General features: G+C 42.5%; 1 protein-coding gene across 1 annotated transcript in view; it reads left to right on the top strand.

Moving 5' to 3' along the window:
* The first annotated feature begins 1,063 nt into the window (after positions 1 to 1,063).
* Positions 1,064 to 22,030, top strand: part of LOC120052567 (PR domain zinc finger protein 5-like) — a 64,439-nt gene continuing 43,472 nt past the window's right edge. Inside the window, exons 1-11 of the mRNA XM_038999549.1 lie at positions 1,064 to 1,314; positions 2,077 to 2,160; positions 3,911 to 4,033; positions 5,747 to 5,915; positions 6,051 to 6,228; positions 6,872 to 6,970; positions 7,106 to 7,227; positions 11,231 to 11,310; positions 13,707 to 13,791; positions 13,900 to 14,057; positions 17,666 to 17,759. Of these exons, the coding sequence (XP_038855477.1) occupies positions 1,216 to 1,314; positions 2,077 to 2,160; positions 3,911 to 4,033; positions 5,747 to 5,915; positions 6,051 to 6,228; positions 6,872 to 6,970; positions 7,106 to 7,227; positions 11,231 to 11,310; positions 13,707 to 13,791; positions 13,900 to 14,057; positions 17,666 to 17,759 (1,291 nt within the window). The 5' untranslated portion in view covers positions 1,064 to 1,215. The remainder of the gene's footprint in view (positions 1,315 to 2,076; positions 2,161 to 3,910; positions 4,034 to 5,746; positions 5,916 to 6,050; positions 6,229 to 6,871; positions 6,971 to 7,105; positions 7,228 to 11,230; positions 11,311 to 13,706; positions 13,792 to 13,899; positions 14,058 to 17,665; positions 17,760 to 22,030) is intronic.

Genomic DNA, 22,030 nt, shown 5'->3' with positions numbered 1-22,030 from the left:
CGCTCAGCAAGGAAGAAGCCACTGCTTCAAAACCACCATAAAAAAAGCCAGTCTACGGTTTGCAACTGCACATGGGGACAAAGATCGTACCTTTTGGAGAAATGTCATCTGGTCTGATGAAACAAGAATATAACTGTTTTGGCCATAATGACCATCACTATGTTTGGAGGAAAAAGGGGGAGGCTTGCAAGCCGAAGAACACCATCCCAACCGTGAAGCACGGGGGTGGCAGCATCATGTTGTGGGGGTGCTTTGCTGCAGGAGGGACTGGTGCACTTCACAAAATAGATGGCATCATGAGGGAGGAAAATTATGTGGCTATATTGAAGCAACATCTCAAGACATCAGTCAGGAAGTTAAAGCTTGGTCGCAAATGGGTCTTCCAAATGGACAATGACCCCAAGCATACTTCCAGAGTTGTGGCAAAGTGACTTAAGGACAAGAAAGTCAAGGTATTGGAGTGGCCATCACAAAGCCCTGACCTCAATCCTGTAGAAAAATGTTGGGCAAAACTGAAAAAGCGTGTGCGAGCAAGGAGGCCTACAAATCTGACTCAGTTACACCAGTTCTGTCAGGAGGAATGGGCCAAAATTGACCCAACTTTTTATGGGAAGCTTGTGGAAGGCTACCCGAAACATTTGACCAAAGTTAAACAATTTAAAGGCAATGCTATCAAATACTAATTGAGTGTATGTAAACTTCTGACCCACTGGGAATGTGATGAAAGAAATAAAAGCTGAAATAAATCATTCTCTCTACTATTATTCTGACATTTCACATTCTTAAAATAAAGTGGTGATCCTAACTTATTAGGATTAAATGTCAGTAATTGTGAAAAACGGATTTTAAATGTATTTGGCTAAGGTGTATGTGAACTTCCGACTTCAACTTTATATACAGGGTAACCGTGATGACCTGCTTAACGTTAGTTTTGGCAGGCATTTGTGGTTACCGTTTGTCATCTAAAGGTAGGGGACAGAGGGACTTCAAAGTGCACGAGCATCCTTCACTAAATATGTAGCTCTTGGTAACAAACTTTCAACCAATCAGGACGCTCCGCCACAGTCTTGCAGCAAGAGTGGAAGTTGAACCTGGACCAAATTACGGAAAAACTACCCGCTGAAAACTATCTGCTCTGTGCGAAAACAGACAATATTCATTACTTTTGCCGGCGGCATTGTTTCGAATGATCACTTTAGGGATTCGTTTAGAGTAATGACAATGTTGGGTATGTATGTGCCAGATAGATTTTCTTTGAAATCATCTAAGGTCCAAGATGGAATCGGGCTTTACACGGCGAGACGAGTGAAAAAGGTTTGTTCTTTTGGCCAGGACAACTTTGTATGTTTTGGGTATGAATACATTTACCAACGTGCAAAACTAATTCGGTGAAATAGAGAAATAGGCAGTTTTCTGTTCGCATTTTGTGTTCTTTTGCGAGTCGCTTCCAAAACCTAAAGCCGTAGCCTACACGAAAGCTGCTCTGACGTAAAGTGCCACGTAGCTAGATACTGTAACTGTGATTTCAGTACTACTTTAGCTCACTCCACAATGCCCAGTCAGGACTCTCGTATGTTACACTTTAACACATTTGTTGATACATTATAACATTGCTTCATTGCATAATGCTGTCATTTAACTTTCACACTCAACATTAATCGGGTTTTATAGGCTATTCCACAATATTGTAGCAAAGTTGATATTGTAGCAATTTTTTAAAACTTAAAGTTCATTCATTATGTAATCTCACATTGTTCAAAACATTAAACGTGAAAGCTTCATTCATTTGGAACACATTGAACCCTCCCCCCTGTAGCGTGTTCTAACTAGTCTACTACTACTAGTGGGTCCAAAGTGAAATGCATAGGATGGATTCATGGACAATACTATTTATTATAATACTATATAGTCCTATACTGTTGTACAACTGCACATTTTTTGGGGGGCCTTTATTACATCGCACAATTTATATATGGTTACCTTCACATAGCCCCTGACAGTTCTGGAGAAGACCTCTAGTAAAAAAGAAAATGAATATCCTGTACCCTATTTCTGACAATGTGTGTTTTTTCCAAGGGGGAAAAGTTTGGCCCTTTCGCTGGAGAAAAGAAACTGCAGAGTGAGCTGGATGAGAGCACGGACACCAGACTGATGTGGGAGGTGATAGCACTGCAGTCACAGCACATATTTCTCTTCATAAGCACAATAGATAGATGATAAATGTACTATATACACTGAGTGTATAAAACATTAGGAACTCCTGCTCTTTCCATAACAAACACTGACCAGGTGAAAGCTACTGTATGATCCCTTATTGATGTCACCTGTTAAATCCATGTCAATCCGTGAAGATGAAGGGGAGGAGACAGGTTAAAGAAGGATTTTTAAGCATTCAGATGGGCCTTCGCGCTTCAGCAAACAAAGGAAATGAGGGTTGTTCAACAACAATGACAGAAATCATGAGAAGAGCTTACCAAGAACAACTTCCAAAAGGACTCATTTGAGGTTAAAAGGAGTTGGAGCACTCAACCCCCAAAAAGGCAGTGTTTAGCCCCTTAAGGATCAACAGTGTCTAAGGAGTACTGCCAGAATCACCTATGTATATTTTGACATGGCATTTTGATTAACGAGACACACCCTTTCTCTTATTATTTTGTGTTATTGTTTGCCATTTACCTTGAAACATATTATCATTATACTTGTTTTACATTGTTGTGTCTCAATGGGTCACTGGGATATAAATAGGAGCTACGTGCAATGGCCAGGTCACTGAGGAAGATGTCATCTTGACATCCAAACGTCAGTCACCTGTTCGCGTCCTGTACAATGGATTAAAGTGAGCAAAAATAAATCAATCTCTACCTTTTTTTGGTTGGGTGCTCCAACTCCTTTTTGCCTTGAATTAGTTTTTTTGGAAGTTTTTCTTGGTAAGCTCTTCTCAAAGATTTTTAAGCCTTGAGAAAATTGAGATATGGATTGTGTATGTGTGCCATTCAGAGGGTGAACGGGCAAGACAAAAGATTTAAGTGCCTTTGAACAAGGTATGGTAGTAGGTGCCAGGCGCACCGGTTTGAGTGTGTCAAGAACTGCAACGCTGCTGGGTTTTTCAAGCACAACAGTTTTCCGTCTGTATCAAGAATGGTCCACCATCCAACATCCAGCCAACTTGACAGAACTGTGGGAAGCTTTGGAGTCAACATGGGCCAGCATCCCTGTGGAACGCTTTCGACACCTTGTAGAGTCCATGCCCTGACAAATTGAGGCTGTTCTGAGGGCAACTCAATTATACACTCAGTGTATAATACAATGCATTATATTTATTTTCAGTGTAGGCCTACCATTACAATGAAAGGATAAATAGTTGAATAAATGCACTCTCTTGAATTCTGTGGCAGTTCAGATACAGCACGGGTGATGCCTAATCGGAGCAGCTAGTTTGATGCACATACTCTTCTTGACTGTAGAGTCTTGGTTTTCTAATGAGTCTTGGTTTGGCAAACTCCACCCATATGTTGTGCCTCTGTTAATCAAAGTGCAATTCTGTTTTATCCCCATCATGGGTTTTTGAATTGATTTGATATAAGGGACATGCTTAATAAAAATGTTGATCAGTGAGATTATGTGTATCTGTAACGGCATATCTATCAGCCATAAAGAATTCAGGTGTGGTTACATCTGAAATTACAGTATAATCATCTAGTAGCCTATAACTGTCATGTTATATTGGATAGAACCACATTGTTTTATATCACAGGTTTTTGTCATAGCAACTGTGATTTAGTTTATTAAAACTGCATGTCCAGATGAACAGAAAGCTAGATCAAGATGCTAAATCTGTATGGAAATAAGACATGAATGCGAGCCAACAGTATTTCATGTCCTTGATAGGCATGTTTGTTCTCTGTTGCAGGTCCGAGGTAGTAAAGGCGATGTGCTCTATGTTTTGGATGCCAGTAACCCTCGCCATGCCAACTGGCTGCGTTTTGTCCACCAGGCGCCATCGCAAGAAGAGAAGAACCTGGCAGCCATCCAGGTACAGCCCCACTCTGAAGATAGTAAGACCTTCAGACCTATCTCCACAGGGACAGACACAGGAAGAGCTCTGTGTGAGCACACATCTCAGAGAGAGAAGGGGGGAAGAGAGAGAGAGAGAGAGAGAAGATCGGAGAGAAAAAGATAGAAGAGAAGAGGGAAAGTTAGTTAGTGAGTTGAGATAGATAGTGGGAGTGAAGTGAAGATGGAGAATATGGATTTTCTTGTTTTGTCTGCCTGTGCAGATTGCACCATGTGCTGCTGATCAAGCCTGCCATATCAGAAGGAGATATGAAGGTGGTTTTGCTTGATGACTATAACATGAGGTGTCTTTCGTAGCTGTAAGTAACTCCCACTCAGTGTCTGAAATTACGATGAAAATCTTCTCTAATACCTTGTGCATCGCTTACATTCTAACAGATGAACATCCCTTCTAAATTGAACAAACCATGTCAGTCACTGTGATTAAGATCAGATTCATTATATCCATAATCCCACAAACACAGACAACCCATACACAATTAGATCTATTAGCCAAAGTCATGAACGCACACATCATGTATGTGGGAGGCAGGTAGCCTAGCGGTTAGAGCGTTGGACTTGTAACGAAAGGTTGCAAGATTGAATCCCTGAGCTGACAAGGTAAAAATCTGTCGTTCTGCCCCTGAACAAGGCAGTTAACCCAGTGTTCCTAGGCCGTCATTGAAAATAAGAATTTGTTCTTAACTGACTTTGCCTAGTTAATTAAAGGTAAAAAAAATGTGTCCCGGGCCTTAACTTAAACACAGAAACACCTTTCTTTTGCTGTCCTTGTGGGGACCAAACAAATGATTCCCATTCAAAATCCTATTTCCCCTAACCCCTATTTAAACCCATAACCCTAACTCCAAACCCTGAGCCTAATTGTAACCTTAAACCTAACCCCTAAGCCTAAAATATAATTTTTCCTTGTGGGGACCAGCAAAATGTCCCCACTTGTCAAATTTTCCTTTGTTTTACTATCCTTGTGAGAACTTCAAGGATAGTTAATCGAACACACTCTCTCTCTCGCTCTCTCTCTCAGACACACACACACACACACACACACACACACACACACACACACACACACACACACACACACACACACACACACAGTCACGGTTTGGCCTGGGAAATGTCAGCTCTCTAAGAACGTAATGGTTCACTAGAGGAAGAAGGGAAAACAACTGTAGAAGGAAGGGAAGAAGAACAGGACCTGTGGTCGTCTGGCTGAGGTTCTGTCATTAATTCCAGAGTGCTAAAATTGATTACTTATTCAAAGGTCATTCATGTGTGTTAGAGCTCTGTGTTACATCAAAAGTGACATTTATTGTGTTTTTCCCTGTTAAATTAATATATATGTGTATTTATAAATCCCTTAGCCAAAAGAAAATTACGCTTTGATTTCATTAGAGCATGACCTTTAGGTATATGGAAGTTAATGACGACATGTTAGGAGTTTGAGTGCTTGACCTCTGACCTTAATCAAGCCTTAGCAGACGAGTGTCTAGGTTCAATGAGTTCAACCAGCAGCTAACCCCTTTTTTCCTCTGTCTGTGTGTGTGTGTGTGTGTGTGTGTGTGTGTGTGTGTGTGTGTGTGTGTGTGTGTGTGTGTGTGTGTGTGTGTGTGTGTGTGTGTCTGTGTGTGTGTGTGTGTGTGTGTGTGTGTGTGTGTGTGTTCTGATCTCTCAGGACGGAGAGAATATCTTCTACCTGGCAGTGGACGACATTGAGACAGACACAGAAATGCTGATAGGCTACCTGGACAGTGATATGGAGGAAGAGGAAGAGGATGAGGAAGAGGAAATCATCAAAGAGGAAGATGAAGACAGCAAAGAGGCCAAACATCTTATTGAAATGGGTACATGCCTATCAAAGTTTTACACCAACCATGTTTATAAACCCTGTTTTGTCGGTCCAACAGTTTGCTTGAAGTGTGTAATATTTGCGCGCGTGTCCGTGTGTGTGTAATGTGTGTGTGTGTTTGTGTGTATAGAACTGGTGATCAAGAAGGAGGACCACCCGTGCCTGCTGTGTGAGAGTAGCTTCCCTAGCGAGGAGATCCTAGCAGCCCACCTCCAGAGCCTGCACCAGAGACCAATCACAGAGGAGAAAGAGTACAAGTGCAGGAACTGTGGCAAGAAGTTCCCCATCAAACAAGCCTTGCAGCGCCAGTGTGTAGCCTACATCATCTCTCTACTCTACTTACCTGACATTCTTTGAGTTACACAGAAGTATGCTACCAAATGGATCATATAGTGGAACTGACAGATTTGCACACACTCCAGTAAAATATGTATCCACCCGATTCAGCCTCTATTAGTTTCCTGTTAAAAAAAATATAAAAAATATCTAACCTTTTATTTAACTAGGCAAGTCAGTTAGGAACAAATGCTTCTTTAGGCAAAAGGCCTCCTGCGGGGAAGGGGGAAGGATCACACATCACGGGGGAAGGATCACACATCACATCACGACAAGCGAAACACCAGAACACTACATAAAGAGACACCTAAGACGACAACAACACAGCATGGCAGCAACACATGACAACATTGCATGGCAGCAACACAAGATGACAACAACATGGTAGCAACACAACATGACAGCAGCACAACATGGTACAAACATTATTGGGCACAGACAACAGCACAAAGGTCAAGAAGGTAGAGACAACAATACAGTAAGAGTGTCCATGATTGAATCTTTGAATGTAGGCCACTTGGATATTTTTTTTGTATAGTATTTTCTTCTACAGCATTTCTGTTAATATCTTTATTACCCCTGTCTGACTCTACGCCTCCTTTATCTTCCCCTTAGTGTTCTGCACTGTGCTGAGACCCTGGGTCATTCAGGAGACTCCTCCAGAGGCCACCACCAGTGTTCCCTCTGCCACATCACCTTCAGCTCAGAGTCCAGGTAGGCCTACATAACTAGAACACAAACCTACATAGTAGCATAACATGCACACAGGGTCTGCTATCTGTCTGAGTTGTTGTATGAGTTCCTATGTGTGTGTGTGAGTGACTGTGTCTGTATTCCCCGTGCGTGTAGTTATGACCAGCACAAGGAGGCGTGTAGAGGAGACGCCAGGTTCATCTGTAAGGCTGAGAGCTGTGGGAAGAGGTTCAAGAGCAAAGACGCTCTGAAGAAACACAAAGGGAACGTCCACACAGGTCGGTCTCCGTCTCACACATACGCAGGTAGTCAATATACAGTGGGGCAAAAAAGTATTTTGTCAGCCACCAATTGTGCAAGTTCTCCCACTTAAAAAGATGAGAGAGGCCTGTAATTTTCATCATAGGTACACTTCAACTATGACAGACAAAATGAGAAAAGAAAATCCAGAAAATCACATTGTAGGATTTTTAATTAATTAATTCTGCAAATTATGGTGGAAAATAAGTATTTGGTCACCTACAAACAAGCAAGATTTCTGGCTCTCACAGACCTGTAACTTCTTCTTTAAGAGGCTCCTCTGTCCTCCACTCGTTACCTGTATTAATGGCACCTGTTTGAACTTGTTATCAGTATAAAAGACACCTGTCCACAATCTCAAACAGTCACACTCCAAACTCCACTATGGCCAAGACCAAAGAGCTGTCAAAGGACACCAGAAACAAAATTGTAGACCTGCACCAGGCTGGGAAGACTGAATCTGCAATAGGTAAGCAGCTTGGTTTGAAGAAATCAACTGTGGGAGCAATTATTAGGAAATGGAAGACATACAAGGCCACTGATAATCTCCCTCGATCTGGGGCTCCACGCAAGATCTCACCCCGTGGGGTCAAAATGATCACAAGAACGGTGAGCAAAAATCCCAGAACCACACGGGGGGACCTAGTGAATGACCTGCAGAGAGCTGGGACCAAAGTAACAAAGCCTACCATCAGTAAAACACTACGCCGCCAGGGACTCAAATCCTGCAGTGCCAGACGTGTCCCCCTGCTTAAGCCAGTACATGTCCAGGCCCGTCTGAAGTTTGTTAGAGAGCATTTGGATGATCCAGAAGAAGATTGGGAGAATGTCATATGGTCAGATGAAACCAAAATAGAACTTTTTGGTAAAAACTCAACTCGTCGTGTTTGGAGGACAAAGAATGCTGAGTTGCATCCAAAGAACACCATACCTACTGTGAAGCATGGGGGTGGAAACATCATGCTTTGGGGCTGTTTTTCTGCAAAGGGACCAGGACGACTGATCCGTGTAAAGGACAGAATGAATGGGGCCATGTATCGTGAGATTTTGAGTGAAAACCTCCTTCCATCAGCAAGGGCATTGAAGACGAAACGTGGCTGGGTCTTTCAGCATGACAATGATCCCAAACACACCGCCCGGGCAAAGAAGGAGTGGCTTCGTAAGAAGCATTTCAAGGTCCTGGAGTGGCCTAGCCAGTCTCCAGATCTCAACCCCATAGAAAATCTTTGGAGGGAGTTGAAAGTCCGTGTTGCCCAGCAACAGCCCCAAAACATCACTGCTCTAGAGGAGATCTGCATGGAGGAATGGGCCAAAATACCAGCAACAGTGTGTGAAAACCTTGTGAAGACTTACAGAAAACGTTTGACCTCTGTCATTGCCAACAAAGAGTATATAACAAAGTATTGAGATAAACTTTTGTTATTGACCAAATACTTATTTTCCACCATAATTTGCAAATTAATTAATTAAAAATCCTACAATGTGATTTTCTGGATTTTTGTTCCTCATTTTGTCTGTCATAGTTGAAGTGTACCTATGATGGAAATTACAGGCCTCTCTCATCTTTTTAAGTGGGAGAACTTGCACAATTGGTGGCTGACTAAATACTTTTTTGCCCCACTGTATACAGACGCAGCCAACAATGATGATTAGTAGAAATACGTATCTGCCTTGATCTTTTAACTGGTCTGGTCAGTATCAGGAGTGTGTAGGCGAGGGGGGATGTGGTTTAGCTCTACAGATGTGGCACACGTGACTCATAAATAAATGATGAGAATGGGGGAGTTCAGGTTTTGTCACTATAATGAATTGAGCTTTAATTGTCCAGTAAATTTTTAGATGAGCCCAGTGGTGGCAGACGGCTTTTATTAGTGCCTTGTTTATGCTACGTCTTGGTTGCCCCGACAGTCGGAAGAGAACATTATTGGCACCCTTGATAAAGATGAGCAAAAAAGACTGTATAAAATAAATAATACAAATACTGAGCTACATTGTGTGCTAAAAAAAATTGCTAAATTATGTTATTTTATACTAATACAATTGCTCAGAGAAACCGATTTTGTTTAACAAGTAATACAAATTAAATAAAGATAGGGGTCAAAATTATTGGCATCACTGTTTTCAATAATACTCCAGCACACCCCCTTGTGAGGATGACACTGAGCCTTTTTCTAAAAATTTTCATGAGATTGGAGAACACATTGGGAGGGATCTTAGACCATTCCTCCATACAAATTCTTTCCAGATCTTTGATATCCTTCGTCTGCGTTTATGGACTTTTCTCTTCAAAAAAGTCCAGAGACTGAGATGGCCGTTGCAAAATGTAGATTTTTGTGTCAGTTAACGATTTCTTTGTGGATGCTTCTGCTTCAGTTTTTCGACGCCAAACCCACCACTGGTGTGCGTGGCCAAAAAGCTCTATTTTCATGTCAACTAACCATACCACCGGTTCAAATCCAAGTGCCAATGCCATTTATTGAACTCCAAGCGGTACTATGGCCAGATGACATGAAAATAGAGCTCTTTGGCCACGCACACCAGTGGTGGGTTTAGTGTCGAAAAACGGAAGCATATGCAGAAAGTACCTCATACCTACTGTCAAATATGGTGGTGGATCTTCAATGTTATCAGGCTATTTTGTGTCCGCTGATCCTGGGGCCCTTATTAAGGTCAATGGCATTTTGAACTTTACCAAGTACCAGGACATTTGAGCTAAAAACCTGGTTGCCTCTGCCAGGAGGCTGACACTTGGCCTTCCAGCAAGACAATAACCCTAAACACCCATCAATATCCACAAATAAATAGTTAATTAATCACACTATCAACATTTTTCAATGGCCAGCTCAATGGCCAGCTCCGGACTTGAACCCCATTGAAAACCTGTGGTCTGAATTGAAGAGGACAGTCCATAAGAGCAGACAGAAGGACCCCATTGAAAACCTGTGGTCTGAATTGAAGAGGACAGTCCATAAGAGCAGACAGAAGGACCCCATTGAAAACCTGTGGTCTGAATTGAAGAGGACAGTCCATAAGAGCAGACAGAAGGACCCCATTGAAAACCTGTGGTCTGAATTGAAGAGGACAGTTCATAAGAGCAGACAGAAGGACCCCATTGAAAACCTGTGGTCTGAATTGAAGAGGACAGTTCATAAGAGCAGACAGAAGGACCCCATTGAAAACCTGTGGTCTGAATTGAAGAGGACAGTCCATAAGAGCAGACAGAAGGACCCCATTGAAAACCTGTGGTCTGAATTGAAGAGGACAGTCCATAAGAGCAGACAGAAGGACCCCATTGAAAACCTGTGGTCTGAATTGAAGAGGACAGTCCATAAGAGCAGACAGAAGGACCCCATTGAAAACCTGTGGTCTGAATTGAAGAGGACAGTTCATAAGAGCAGACAGAAGGACCCCATTGAAAACCTGTGGTCTGAATTGAAGAGGACAGTCCATAAGACCAGACAAAGGATATCAACTATCTGGAAAGATTCTGTATGGAGGAATGGTCTTAAGATCCCTCCCAATGTTTGTTATAAAACATTTTAGAAAAGGCTGTGTTGTTATCCTCCCAAGGAGAGGGTGCTGGGGTACTGAAAACAGGGGTTGGCCAATAATTTTGACCCCTATCTTTTTAAAGGTTGTCAAAACAAAATCTCTTTCTCTGAGAGAAAGTATTAGTATAAAATAATAAAATTTTCCGATTTTTTTTGAACATACAGTCAAGGGTGCCAATAATGTTGGACCTGACTGTACATCTGGTGGTTCAACTTTGACCTCAAGTGATTATCTGATTCAATATGTGTGCTTGTCTGGCTGTGCTTCAGATGGAATTGGCTTTGCTATCAGGTGAGCGATGATGCTGTTCACTAACATGTGGAATGCCCTGACCGTTGTTGTCATTGCTAGCCACCACATTATCACACTGTAAATTGAGACATTTAGAGCAGGATTGGTCACTCTGCTTGTCCAATCATTGTGTTTCAGGAAGTTCCAGGCGGAAGCTTATGTGCACCATCTGCAACAGGAAATGCTCCTCCTTACTGAATCTCCAGGAACATCGTAAGGTCTGGCTCCTACCTACAACATCACGGTCTCACCTTCCTAACTGTCTCACTGTTACACTGTCTCTGGCCAACCCTTAGCCTGTATTCCTGGACACAGTTTGGTCCTTCAGAGATCTGGAACCTGTATGTTTTATTGGCCCCACCTATCCCTCTGGTATTAGGGTCCGGGGGTAGTGCTGATTTCACACTGGCCATGTCTCTTCCTTTAAGGTCTATTTCCTTCATATCCATCCATCTCTTTTTGTTCCATTCCTTTGTGTCCCTATCCCTTTCCTAATCCCATGCTCACCGTCTGCTCCTGTCTCACTCTTCTTCTCTCTCAGTAGGAGGTTGGCTTTATGCTAAATTTGTTACATTTTCAGACCGTGTGACAGTAGAGAAAAGTTGGTTTTTATTTCACAAGCTCATCCCCACAGACTCTCATGAAACTTAAGAGGCATGGCGAGTAGACAACAAGGCTAACCCTGGCGTCAGGATTCTTCCTCTCAGAGATTGACCTCTTTAGGGAAAAAAAATTACCGGAAAAATGACAGGACCACAAAACCATTATATGACATTACTTTTAGAGATTAATGGAGGTAAGGTATTCCCATCACAAACTATCTCACAGTGAGGCATTTTCATCTGCATGAAATGAAATATGTTTGCAGTGAGTTATTTGATTGTTTTGCGATTGGTTTGGCTTCCCATCCAAATGAGGGTTTGATATTTATGACCAGTGAACTCAGCTGGTGTTTGGGTAAGGCTTCATTTTCCCTGTCAACATCTATCCAATAGATTAATCAGAAGACATTACTATTACTCCACTCTAATGAACTGAACAGGGTCAGAAGTGATTCATCACGAACACACTTTATCAGCAACTGTTAATCACTAAGAAATGTTTAGATCGGTGGATTGATCTGTTGTAGAACTATCAACCAACCAACCAACCTGCCAGTCAATCAATCAGTTTTCATATTGTGTTTCTAAACTTCCACCTTATGTATTTGAGTGCGTTGCCATATTCTGACCTTTTTCATGCTGTCAAAAGCCAGTTCTATAAATTCTATATGTGGTACATGTGAACTTGAAGAAGTTTTTAGCAGGATTTGCTGTGTTAATGTCTTTGTCTTTGTGAGAGGCTCTTTCCTCATTGACAGTAGTCACAGAAAAATGGGATTTGATAGGAAGATGTGGGTCAGTCACAAACTTGAATTCAATGAGTGCTTCGTTCTTCCCTTGTATGATGTAGGTTACTCAGAAATGTTTTAAAAGTCATTGGAATAATCATTTTCTGAGGTTTAAAAAGCATTACGCAAAGAAAGAGGAAAAAATAGTTGGACCGAAGTTCTATGGAACAGAAGACATATTACTGCTGAACTTCAGACAAAGACACTTTAGAACGTAGCACAAGAGTGATCAAACTTTCCATAAAGACACGTTTGCACAAAAGCTTCTTAAACCAGCTATTGTGATAATTTGCCTGAACTGCTCAATCTTAGTTTTATTATAGAAGCTCTGAGCAGAGGAGCTATTCAGTCTTAGCATTTTGTAGCATTAGGCAGAAGAGCTATCAAATGTGCTATTGTTACAACCATGCTCAGAGCAGACGAGGGATTCAAACTTTTCAGCAGTTTAATTATATCTCTGTGTGCAGACGTAGTTGAGTAAGGAGTAAAAGTGTGACTGTGTGTCTCTGAATGTACTCTCCTACCTGCAAGTGTGGAAAAGGTCACACAGTGTCATGTATAGAACACAGAAGAATGTGCTCTCTTTCTGTGTCACCTCCAGGGTTGGGGTCAGTTAGGAATTTCTGACTGTAATTCAATTCAAACAATTCATTTGAAAGGATATGCCACAAATTAATCTGAAGAAAACACATACCATTTCAAATATGCGTTTGATTATAACTCAAAGATGTCAAACAGATTTTTTTGTTGTTGTCAAAAGATGTTAGATTGTTCACTTCCATACTGCAGTGTTTGATCTAATGCAAATGTATTTTTTCTGATATTTAAACACATTAAGGGAATTATTATTATTATAGACAACCCACAACATTATCTTAGAATATTTCCTTACCAATGTAATTATTTACATTTTTTTTTAGAAGAATGAGTTTTAAAAATCAAATGTTTCAACCTTACGCTACATGGTTTTGGTAACCATACATAATGTCAAAATAAAAATGTCTATGGTGATGTGTAGAATAAATAAGCCATTTGAATTTCATTGAGTTAAATTCTACTTCCTTTCATTGAAGTTGAATTACAATTCTGCTTCCTTGGAATTAAAGAGCAATTCGCAACTCAATTCAGAATTGACCTCAACACTGATCACTTCACACCACGATCTCTAACTCTTACTTAACCACCCTGTGTGTCTGGTCTTTTGGGTACTGTATGTATCTCTAGGTACACGAGATATTTGACTGTACTGCCTGCGATAAGAAATTCATCTCTACCAATCAGCTCAAGCGCCACATGATCACTCACTCAGGTAAGAGAGCACACGTCCACTCAGAGCTACACTCAGACATTGTATACTATCTCACTATCTCTCCCTCGCTCTCTCGCTCTCTCTGATTGTCTGTCTGTCTCTGGTTAGAGAAACGTCCGTACACCTGTGAGATCTGCAGTCGTTCGTTTAAGCGTCTGGACCAGGTGACGGCCCATAAGATCATCCACAGCGAAGACAAGCCCTACAAGTGTAAGCTGTGTGGGAAGGAGTTTGCCCACCGGAATGTCTACAAGAATCACAAGAAGGTGAGCAGAGAACAGGAAGGGTCTGAAATCTCCAGATTTAAATGGGTGGTTTTTAATATGCAAGTTATACTGATGGAGATAATGCTGAAACTTAGGCAATATTTTAAGTGATGGCATGTATAGCCTAGTATAAGCAAGCACATACAGTGCATTCGGAAAGTACTCAGACCCCTTTACTTGGTTTCCTCTATCGTAATCGCTCCTTTTTCACCCCAGCTGCCAAACTAACCCTGATTCAGATGACCATCCTACCCATGCTAGATTACGGAGACATAATTTATAGATTGGCAGGTAAGGGTGCTCTCGAGCGGCTCGATGGTCTTTACCATTCGGCCATCAGATTTCCCACCAATGCTCCTTATAGGACACATCACTGCACTCTATACTCCTCTGTAAACTGGTCATCTCTGTATACCTGTCGCAAGACCCACTGGTTGATGCTTATTTATAAAACCCTCTTAGACCTCACTCCCCCCTATCTGAGATACCTAATGCAGCCCTCATCCTCCACATACAACACCTGTTCTGCCAGTCACATTCTGTTAAAGGTCCCCAAAGCACACACATTGCTGGGTCGCTCCTCTTTTCAGTTCGCTGCAGCTAGCGACTGGAACGAGCTGCAACAAACACTCAAACTGGACAGTTTTATCTCCATCTCTTCATTCAAAGACTCAATCATGGACACTCTTACTGACTGTTGTGGCTGCTTTGCGTAATGTATTGCTGTCACTACCTTCTTGCCTTTGTGCTGTTGTCTGTGCCCAATAATGTTTGTACCATGTTTTGTGCTGCTGCCATGTTGTTCTGCTGCCATGTTGTGTTTGCTTAATGTTGTTGTCAGGTGGTGTTGATACCATGCTATGTTGTCTTAGGTCTCTCTTTATGTAGTGTTGTGGTGTCTCTCTTGTCGTGATGTGTGTTTTGTCCTATTTTTTTATCCTAGCCCCTGTCCCCGCAGGAGGCCTTTTGGTAGGCCGACATTGTGAAGAACTTGTTCTTAACTGACTTGCCCAGTTAAATAAAGGTTAAATAAATAAATAAATCCCATTTTCCACATGTTGTTATCTTACAAACTTATTCTAATATGTATGATAGTTTTTTCAATCTAAACACAATACCCTGTAAGAAACAGGTTTTTAAAATTTTTAGCAAATTTATTACAAATACAAAATAGTAATATCTTACTGACATAAGTATTCAGACCCTTTGCTCTGAGACTCGAAATTGAGCTCAGGTGCATCCTGTTTCCATTGATCATCCTTGAGATGTTTCTACAACTTGATTGGAGGCCACGTGTGGTAAATTCAATTGATTGGACATGATTTGGAAAGGCACACACCTGTCTATATAAGGTCCCACAGTTGACAGTGCTTGTCAGAGCAGAAACCAAGTCATGAGGTCGAAGGAATTGTCCTTAGAGCTCCGAGACAGGATTTTGTCGAGGCACAGATCTGGGGAAGGGTCCAAAAAAATTCTGCAGCGTCCCCAAGAACACAGTGGCCTCCATCATTCTTAAATGGAAGAAGTTTGGAACCACCAAGACTCTTCCTAGAGCTGGCCGCCCGGCCAAACTGAGCAATCAGGGGAGAAGGGCCTTGTTCAGGGAGGTGACCATGAACCCGATGGTCACTCTGACAGAGCTCCAGAGTTCCTCTGTGGAGATGGGAGAACCTTCCAGAAGGACAACCATCTCTGCAGCACTCCAGCAATCAGGCCTTTACGGTAGAGTGGCTAGATTTAAGCCACACCTCAGTAAAAGGCACATGACAGCCTGCTTGGAGTTTGCCAAAAGGCACCTAAAGACTCTCAGACCATGAGAAACAAGATTCTCTGGTTTGATGAAACCAAGATTGAACTCATGAAAGTCAAGCGTCACGTCTGGAGGAAACCTGGCACCATCCCTACTGTGAAGCATGGTGGTGGCAGCATTATGCTGTGGAGATGTTTTTCAGTGGCAGGGACTGGGAGACTCGTTAGGATCGAGGGAAAGATGAACGGAGCAAAGTACAGAGAGATCCTTGATGAACACCTTCTCCATTACGCTCAGGACCAAAGACTGTTGTGAAGGTTCACCTTCCAACAGGACAACGATCTTAAGCACAAGGCCAAGACTACGCAGGAATGGCTTCAGGACAAGTCTCTGAATGTCCTTGAGTGGCCCAGCCAGAGCCTGGACTTGAACCCAATTGAACATTTCTTGAGAGACCATAAAATAGCTGTGCGGCGACCCTCCCCATCCAACCTGACAGAGCTTGAGAGGATCTGCAAAGAAGAATGGGAGACACTCCCCAAATACAGGTTTGCCAAGCGTATAGCGTCATACCCAAGAAAACTCAAGGCTGTAATCACTGCCAAAGGTGCTTAAACAAAGTACTGAGTTTTTTTCAGTTTATACATTTGTAAAAACCTGTTTTTGGTTTGTCATTATGGGGCATTGTGTGTAGATTGATGAGGAAAAAACACAATTTAATACATTTTAGAATAAGGCTGTAATGTAACAAAATGTGGAAAAAGTAATGGGGTCTGAATACTTTCCGAATGCTCTGTACATACACATAAGCAAACACACAAGCATACTCTCACTGGTTCAGATCTAATATTATTATTGGTAGCCTAAAACCAGAGGTCTCTTCAGTTGTCTTTGGGGTTCTGTAGGGTCAGTGGCCTGTCTCCCCCCTGAAGACCCATGTTTACCTAAGGGAATACGGTGTCACTCAAACACAGGTCAGAGCGGGGGAACAGATAAACACAAGCACTTTGAACCTAAGCCCCTCAAGCTACTTGTCTTCATCAAGTCAACAAACCAAATCAGCCATGGAGCCTAACCCAAACTCTATCCCCAACACCAATGGTCACACATCTGATCCCACATCAACACAGACTGGAGACAGCGCTCAGATTGAACTAAGATGAGAAGTTTAGAGAACTGTTTAGATATATTTAGCGGGTGTCAGGGCTGTTAGCTCTGCTAGCTGTTCTCATGAACCGACCGCAAACATTAAATACTTATTCACTCTATATCAATACATTTAAATAGAAAAGAAGGAAACTGGTACATTATGTATATACCAAGATGTAGAGACCACAGGAGGTTGGTGGCACCTTAATTGGAGAGGACGGTCTCGTAGTAATGGCTGGAGCGGAATATGTGAAATGGTATCAAATACATCAAACACATGGTTTGATGCCATTACATTAGCTCTGTTCCAGCTATTATTAAGAGCTCTCAGCAGCCTCCACTGGTAAAGAGGAGTAGTGTTCAGTGATGCCGTGTACCTTAAAGGCATACCTCTGGATTTTAGCAATTGGATTTCAGACTCTTTTTTATACCTCTGGATTTCAGACTCTTTTTTCCCCTTCCCGTACACACACACCAGCCCCCATAGCCCAATATGCTAACTAGAGTTAGCTAGCATGCAGTCATTGCGAGAACACTAGTTAGCATTGGCTCATGAAACTACCTGAAACTTCTTTCATACACTAGACACAGAGACCTAAAAATTGTATCCACGAGTTCATCTGACTCTGGGGAAGTTGATAAAGGGCCTCATTTGCTAAAATCCTGAAGTATCCCTTTAACCATGAGTGCTTTCCTGTTCTTTCTCCAGACTCACTCAGAGGAAAGACCCTTCCAGTGTGAGGAGTGCAAAGCCCTGTTCCGCACCCCCTTCTCTTTACAGCGCCACCTACTCATCCACAACAGTAAGTATAAGTGTGTTTGTGTGTCTATCTCTGAGTGTAAGAGAGGGTTCATACTACCTTAACTGACTGTAGCCACTAGTACCTACATTCAAGGCCCCTACCAACACATAAGCATACGGTTCCCAAATCCCCATAGATGCTATAGCCCTTAGTTCAAACCTTTCTTTACCAGCAGATACTGAGGGCTTCCACAGCCTCCTTCTGGTCTTTTGTGGTCCTCCTAGCCCTGAGTGTCATAGTCCTGCAGACAGAGACAGTGGTCCTTGAGGACTGAGGAGCCCTGCAGACAGTTGGTCTTGGCAGGATGGAGTCCTGTATGGTCTCCCAGTCGAGACAGATGACACAGAGATTGTGAAGCTCAAGGCATTTCCTTCCTGTGTCTCTGGATACAGATCACTATTCACACAAATCAGTGGGATACTGGACCATGGGGGCTGGTATTATGAATCAGGTGCTTAAGTGTGTGTGTACGTGTGTATGGGGAAAAAAGAGAATGAGAGAAACAGCATGTATGAAGAAAGTGAGTGAAAATCCGTATATATACTGTACAGTACCAGTTAAAAGTTTGGACACACCTACTCATTCAAGGGTTTTCCTTTATTTTTACTATTTTCTACACTGTAGAATAATAGTGAAGACATCAAAACTATGAAATAACACATATGGAAACATGTAGTAACCAACAAAAATGTTAAACAAATCTAAATATATTTTTTATTTTATATTCTTCAAAGTAGCCACCCTTTTCCTTGGTGACAGCTTTGCACACTCCTGGTATTCTCTCAACCAGCTTCACCTGGAATGCTTTTCCAACAGTCTTGAAGGAGTTCCTATATATGCTGAGCACTTGTTGGCTGCTTTTCCCACACTCTGCGGTCCAACTCATCCCAAACCATCTCAACTGGGTTTAGGTTGGGTGATTGTGGAGGCCAGGTCATCTGATACAGCACTCCATCACTCTCCTTCTTGGTAAAATAGCCTTTCCACAGCCTGGAGGTGTTGGATCCTTGTCCTGATTAAAAACAAATGATAGTCCCACTAAGCGCAAACCGGATGGGATTGTGTATTGCTGCAGAATGCTGTGGTAGCCATGCTGGTTAAGCGTGCCTTGAATTCTAAATAAATAACAGACAGTGTCACCAGCAAAGCACCCCCACACCATCACACCTTCTCCTCCGTGCTTCACGGTTGGAACCACACATGCAGAGATCATCTGTTCACCTACTCTGTGTCTCACAAAGACACGGCGCGATTTCCAACGGTTTAATGTCCGTTGCTCGTGTTTCTTGGCCCAAGCAAGTCTCTTCCTATTTTTGGTGTCCTTTAGTGGTGGTTTCTTTGCAGCAATTCGACCATGAAGGCCTGATTCACGCAGTCTCCTCAGAATAGTTGATATTGATGTGTCTGTTAGCATTTATTTGGGCTGCAATTTCTGAGGCTGGTAACTCTAATGAATGTATCCTCTGCAGCAGAGGTAACTCTGGCTCTTCCTTTCCTGTGGCGGTCCTCATGAGAGCCAGTTTCAAAGTTCAAGTTCTTGAAAATTGACTGACCTTCATGTCTTAAAGTAATGATGGACTGTCGTTTCTTTTTGCTTATTTGAGCTGTTCTTGCCATAATATGGACTTGGTCTTTTACCAAATAGGGCTATCTTTTTTATACCACCCCTACCTTGTCACAACACAACTGATTGGCACAAATGCATAAAGAAGGAAAGAAATTCCACAAAATAACTTGTAACAAGGCACACCTGTTAATTGAAATGCATTGCAGGTGACTACCTCATGAAGCTGGTTGAGAGAATGCCAAGAGTGTGCAAAGCTGTTATCATGGCAAAGGGTGGCTGCTTTGAAGAATCTCAAATATAAAATAAATATATTTTGATTTGTTTAACACTTTTTTGGTTACTACATGACTCCATATGTGTTATTTCATAGTTTTGATGTCTTCACAATTATTCTATAATGTAGAAAATAGTAAAAAGAAAGAAAAACCCTTGAACGAGTAGGTGTGCCTAAACTTTTGACTGGTACTGTATACAGAGAGAGAGTAAATATCAGTGTATGTGTTCTGTGTGTTTATGAGATTTGTGTGTGCCCCTCACAGTGAGAAAATTAACCACAGCTGTCATAGCATTTTGACATGAAATAAAGTTGTTGATTTAAAATCAGTGGCTCACATAATAATAATAGATAGTAACAGCAGTGGTGAATGTGCGTGTGTGGAGAGTCAGTGCAGGCGGTTCTAAGGTGTAGGCGGGTAGACAGCTAGGTTCTAGCTGTTCAACAGTCTGATGGCCCGATGGTAGAAAAGAGACCTGATGTTATTTGCCTAGCTGGGGCAAGGCCCTCCCTCCCCACCCCTTCAGCAAATCAGATCATGCTGCCATTCTGCAGAAATTAAAGCAGGAAACACCCGTGGTAATGACTGTACAAAGCTGTTCTGGCCAATCAGAATATATGCTACAGAACTGTTTTGATCACGTGGACTGGGAAATGTTCCTGGTCGCCTCCGACAATAATGTCAACGAGTACACAGACTAAGTAACGTGGTTCATTAGGAAATTCATAGAAGACGTTGAGCCCAATAGTGACAATGGTACAAATCCCAAACAGAAAAGGCAGTACAGGGACAAAGTCGAATCGCAATTCAATGACTGACGCCGGATGCATGTGGCAAGGACTACTAACGATTATGGTTTATAAAGGGAAAACCAGCTGTGTGGCGAACCCCGGTGCCTCTCACTCAGACGAGCTACCCTGCTAACAGTTCTAGGGAAATACAGAGAATCTTGTTTCTCATGGTCTGAGAGTCCTTCGGGTGCCTTTTGGCAAACTCCAAGCGGGATGTCATGTGCCTTTTACTGAGGAGTGGCTTCCGTCTGGCCACTCTACCATAAAGGCCTGATTGGTGGAGTGTTGCAGAGTGGTTGTCCTTCTGGAAGGGAGCAGGTAGCTGACTGGTGGTGGCTATTCAGCAGCCTGATGGTCTGAGGGTAGAAACTATTGGCCAGTCTTTCAGGTTTTGGCATGATGTGTCTGAGTGATTAAAGCGGGGAGAACAGGGCATGGCTTGGGTGGCTGGGGTCCCTGATGATCTTCTTGGCCCTCCTGCAACACCTGGTGTTTTAGGTGTCCTGTAGGGGAGGTAGTGTACACCCAACAGTGCGTTTGGTTTCCTTACCAGGCTGTGATGCAGCCCGACAGTATGCTCTCGATGGTGCTCCTGTAGAACACTGTGAGGGTCCTCTGACACAGGCCAAATTTCTTCAGCATCCTAAGGTCGAAGAGTTGCTGTCGTGCTTTCTTCACCGCGGTGTCGGTATGGTTGGACTATTTCAGCTTCTGTGAGATGTGTGTGCAGAGGAATTTTAAGTTATTGACTGTTTCCACAGTGGGCCCGTTGATGAGGGTGGGGGCTTGTCCAACCTGGTTCCTCCTAAATTCCCCAGTTTCTCCAGGCAGAATGGGGCCATGGACTCATGCTGCTTATGCCAAATCCTGACACTGCCATCAACATGAGGCAACAGAAACAGGGATTTGTCAGATCAGGCAATATTTTTCCACTCCTCATTTGGCCAGTGTTGGTGATCGAGTTCCCACTGGAGCCGCTTCTTCTTGTTTTTAGCTGATAGGAGTGGAACCTGCTGTGGTCGTCTGCTGCAACAGCCCATCCGTGACAAGGACCAACGAGTCGTGCGTTCCGAGATGTTGTTCCGCACATCGGTTGTTTTGCGCCGTTTTTTGCCTGCTTGTGGCCCACCTGTTAGCTTGCACAATTGTTGCCATTCTCCTTCAACTTCTCATCAATGAGCTGTTTTCGCCAACAGGACTGCTGCTGTCTGGATGTTTTTTGTTTGTCGCACCATCCTCTGTAAACCCTGGACACTGTAGTGCGTGAAAAGCTCAGGAAGCCGGCCATAGCAGCGAACCATTTTAATGAATGGGGTGGTGTACCTAATAAACTGGCTAATGATTGTATATATGTGTCTGAGGAACTATGAGGAACAATATTTTATTTGGGACACATCCTTAAGCCTTACAGGTTGAATCTAGTAAAGTAGCATCAACTTCAATTTTCATGAACTTCAATTTTTTGGCTCTTCCCTGATGTGTTTATCTTTTTTCTTTGGAGTCTTGATGAACTCAGGCTGGGTTATTCTTTGTAGCAGTTTCCCCTCTGTAGTGGCTTGCGTTTATATCTGATATAGAATAACAGTAGAAGCTTTAATTTTTATTCATTTTAAATGTGAGGTTTGCAGGGTGTCCCCA

This window comes from Salvelinus namaycush, chromosome 8 (assembly GCF_016432855.1).
Source record: "Salvelinus namaycush isolate Seneca chromosome 8, SaNama_1.0, whole genome shotgun sequence".
Taxonomy (NCBI): Eukaryota; Metazoa; Chordata; class Actinopteri; order Salmoniformes; family Salmonidae; genus Salvelinus; species Salvelinus namaycush.
Note: the sequence above shows the minus strand (reverse complement) of the source record. Positions and strands in the feature narration are given on the sequence as shown.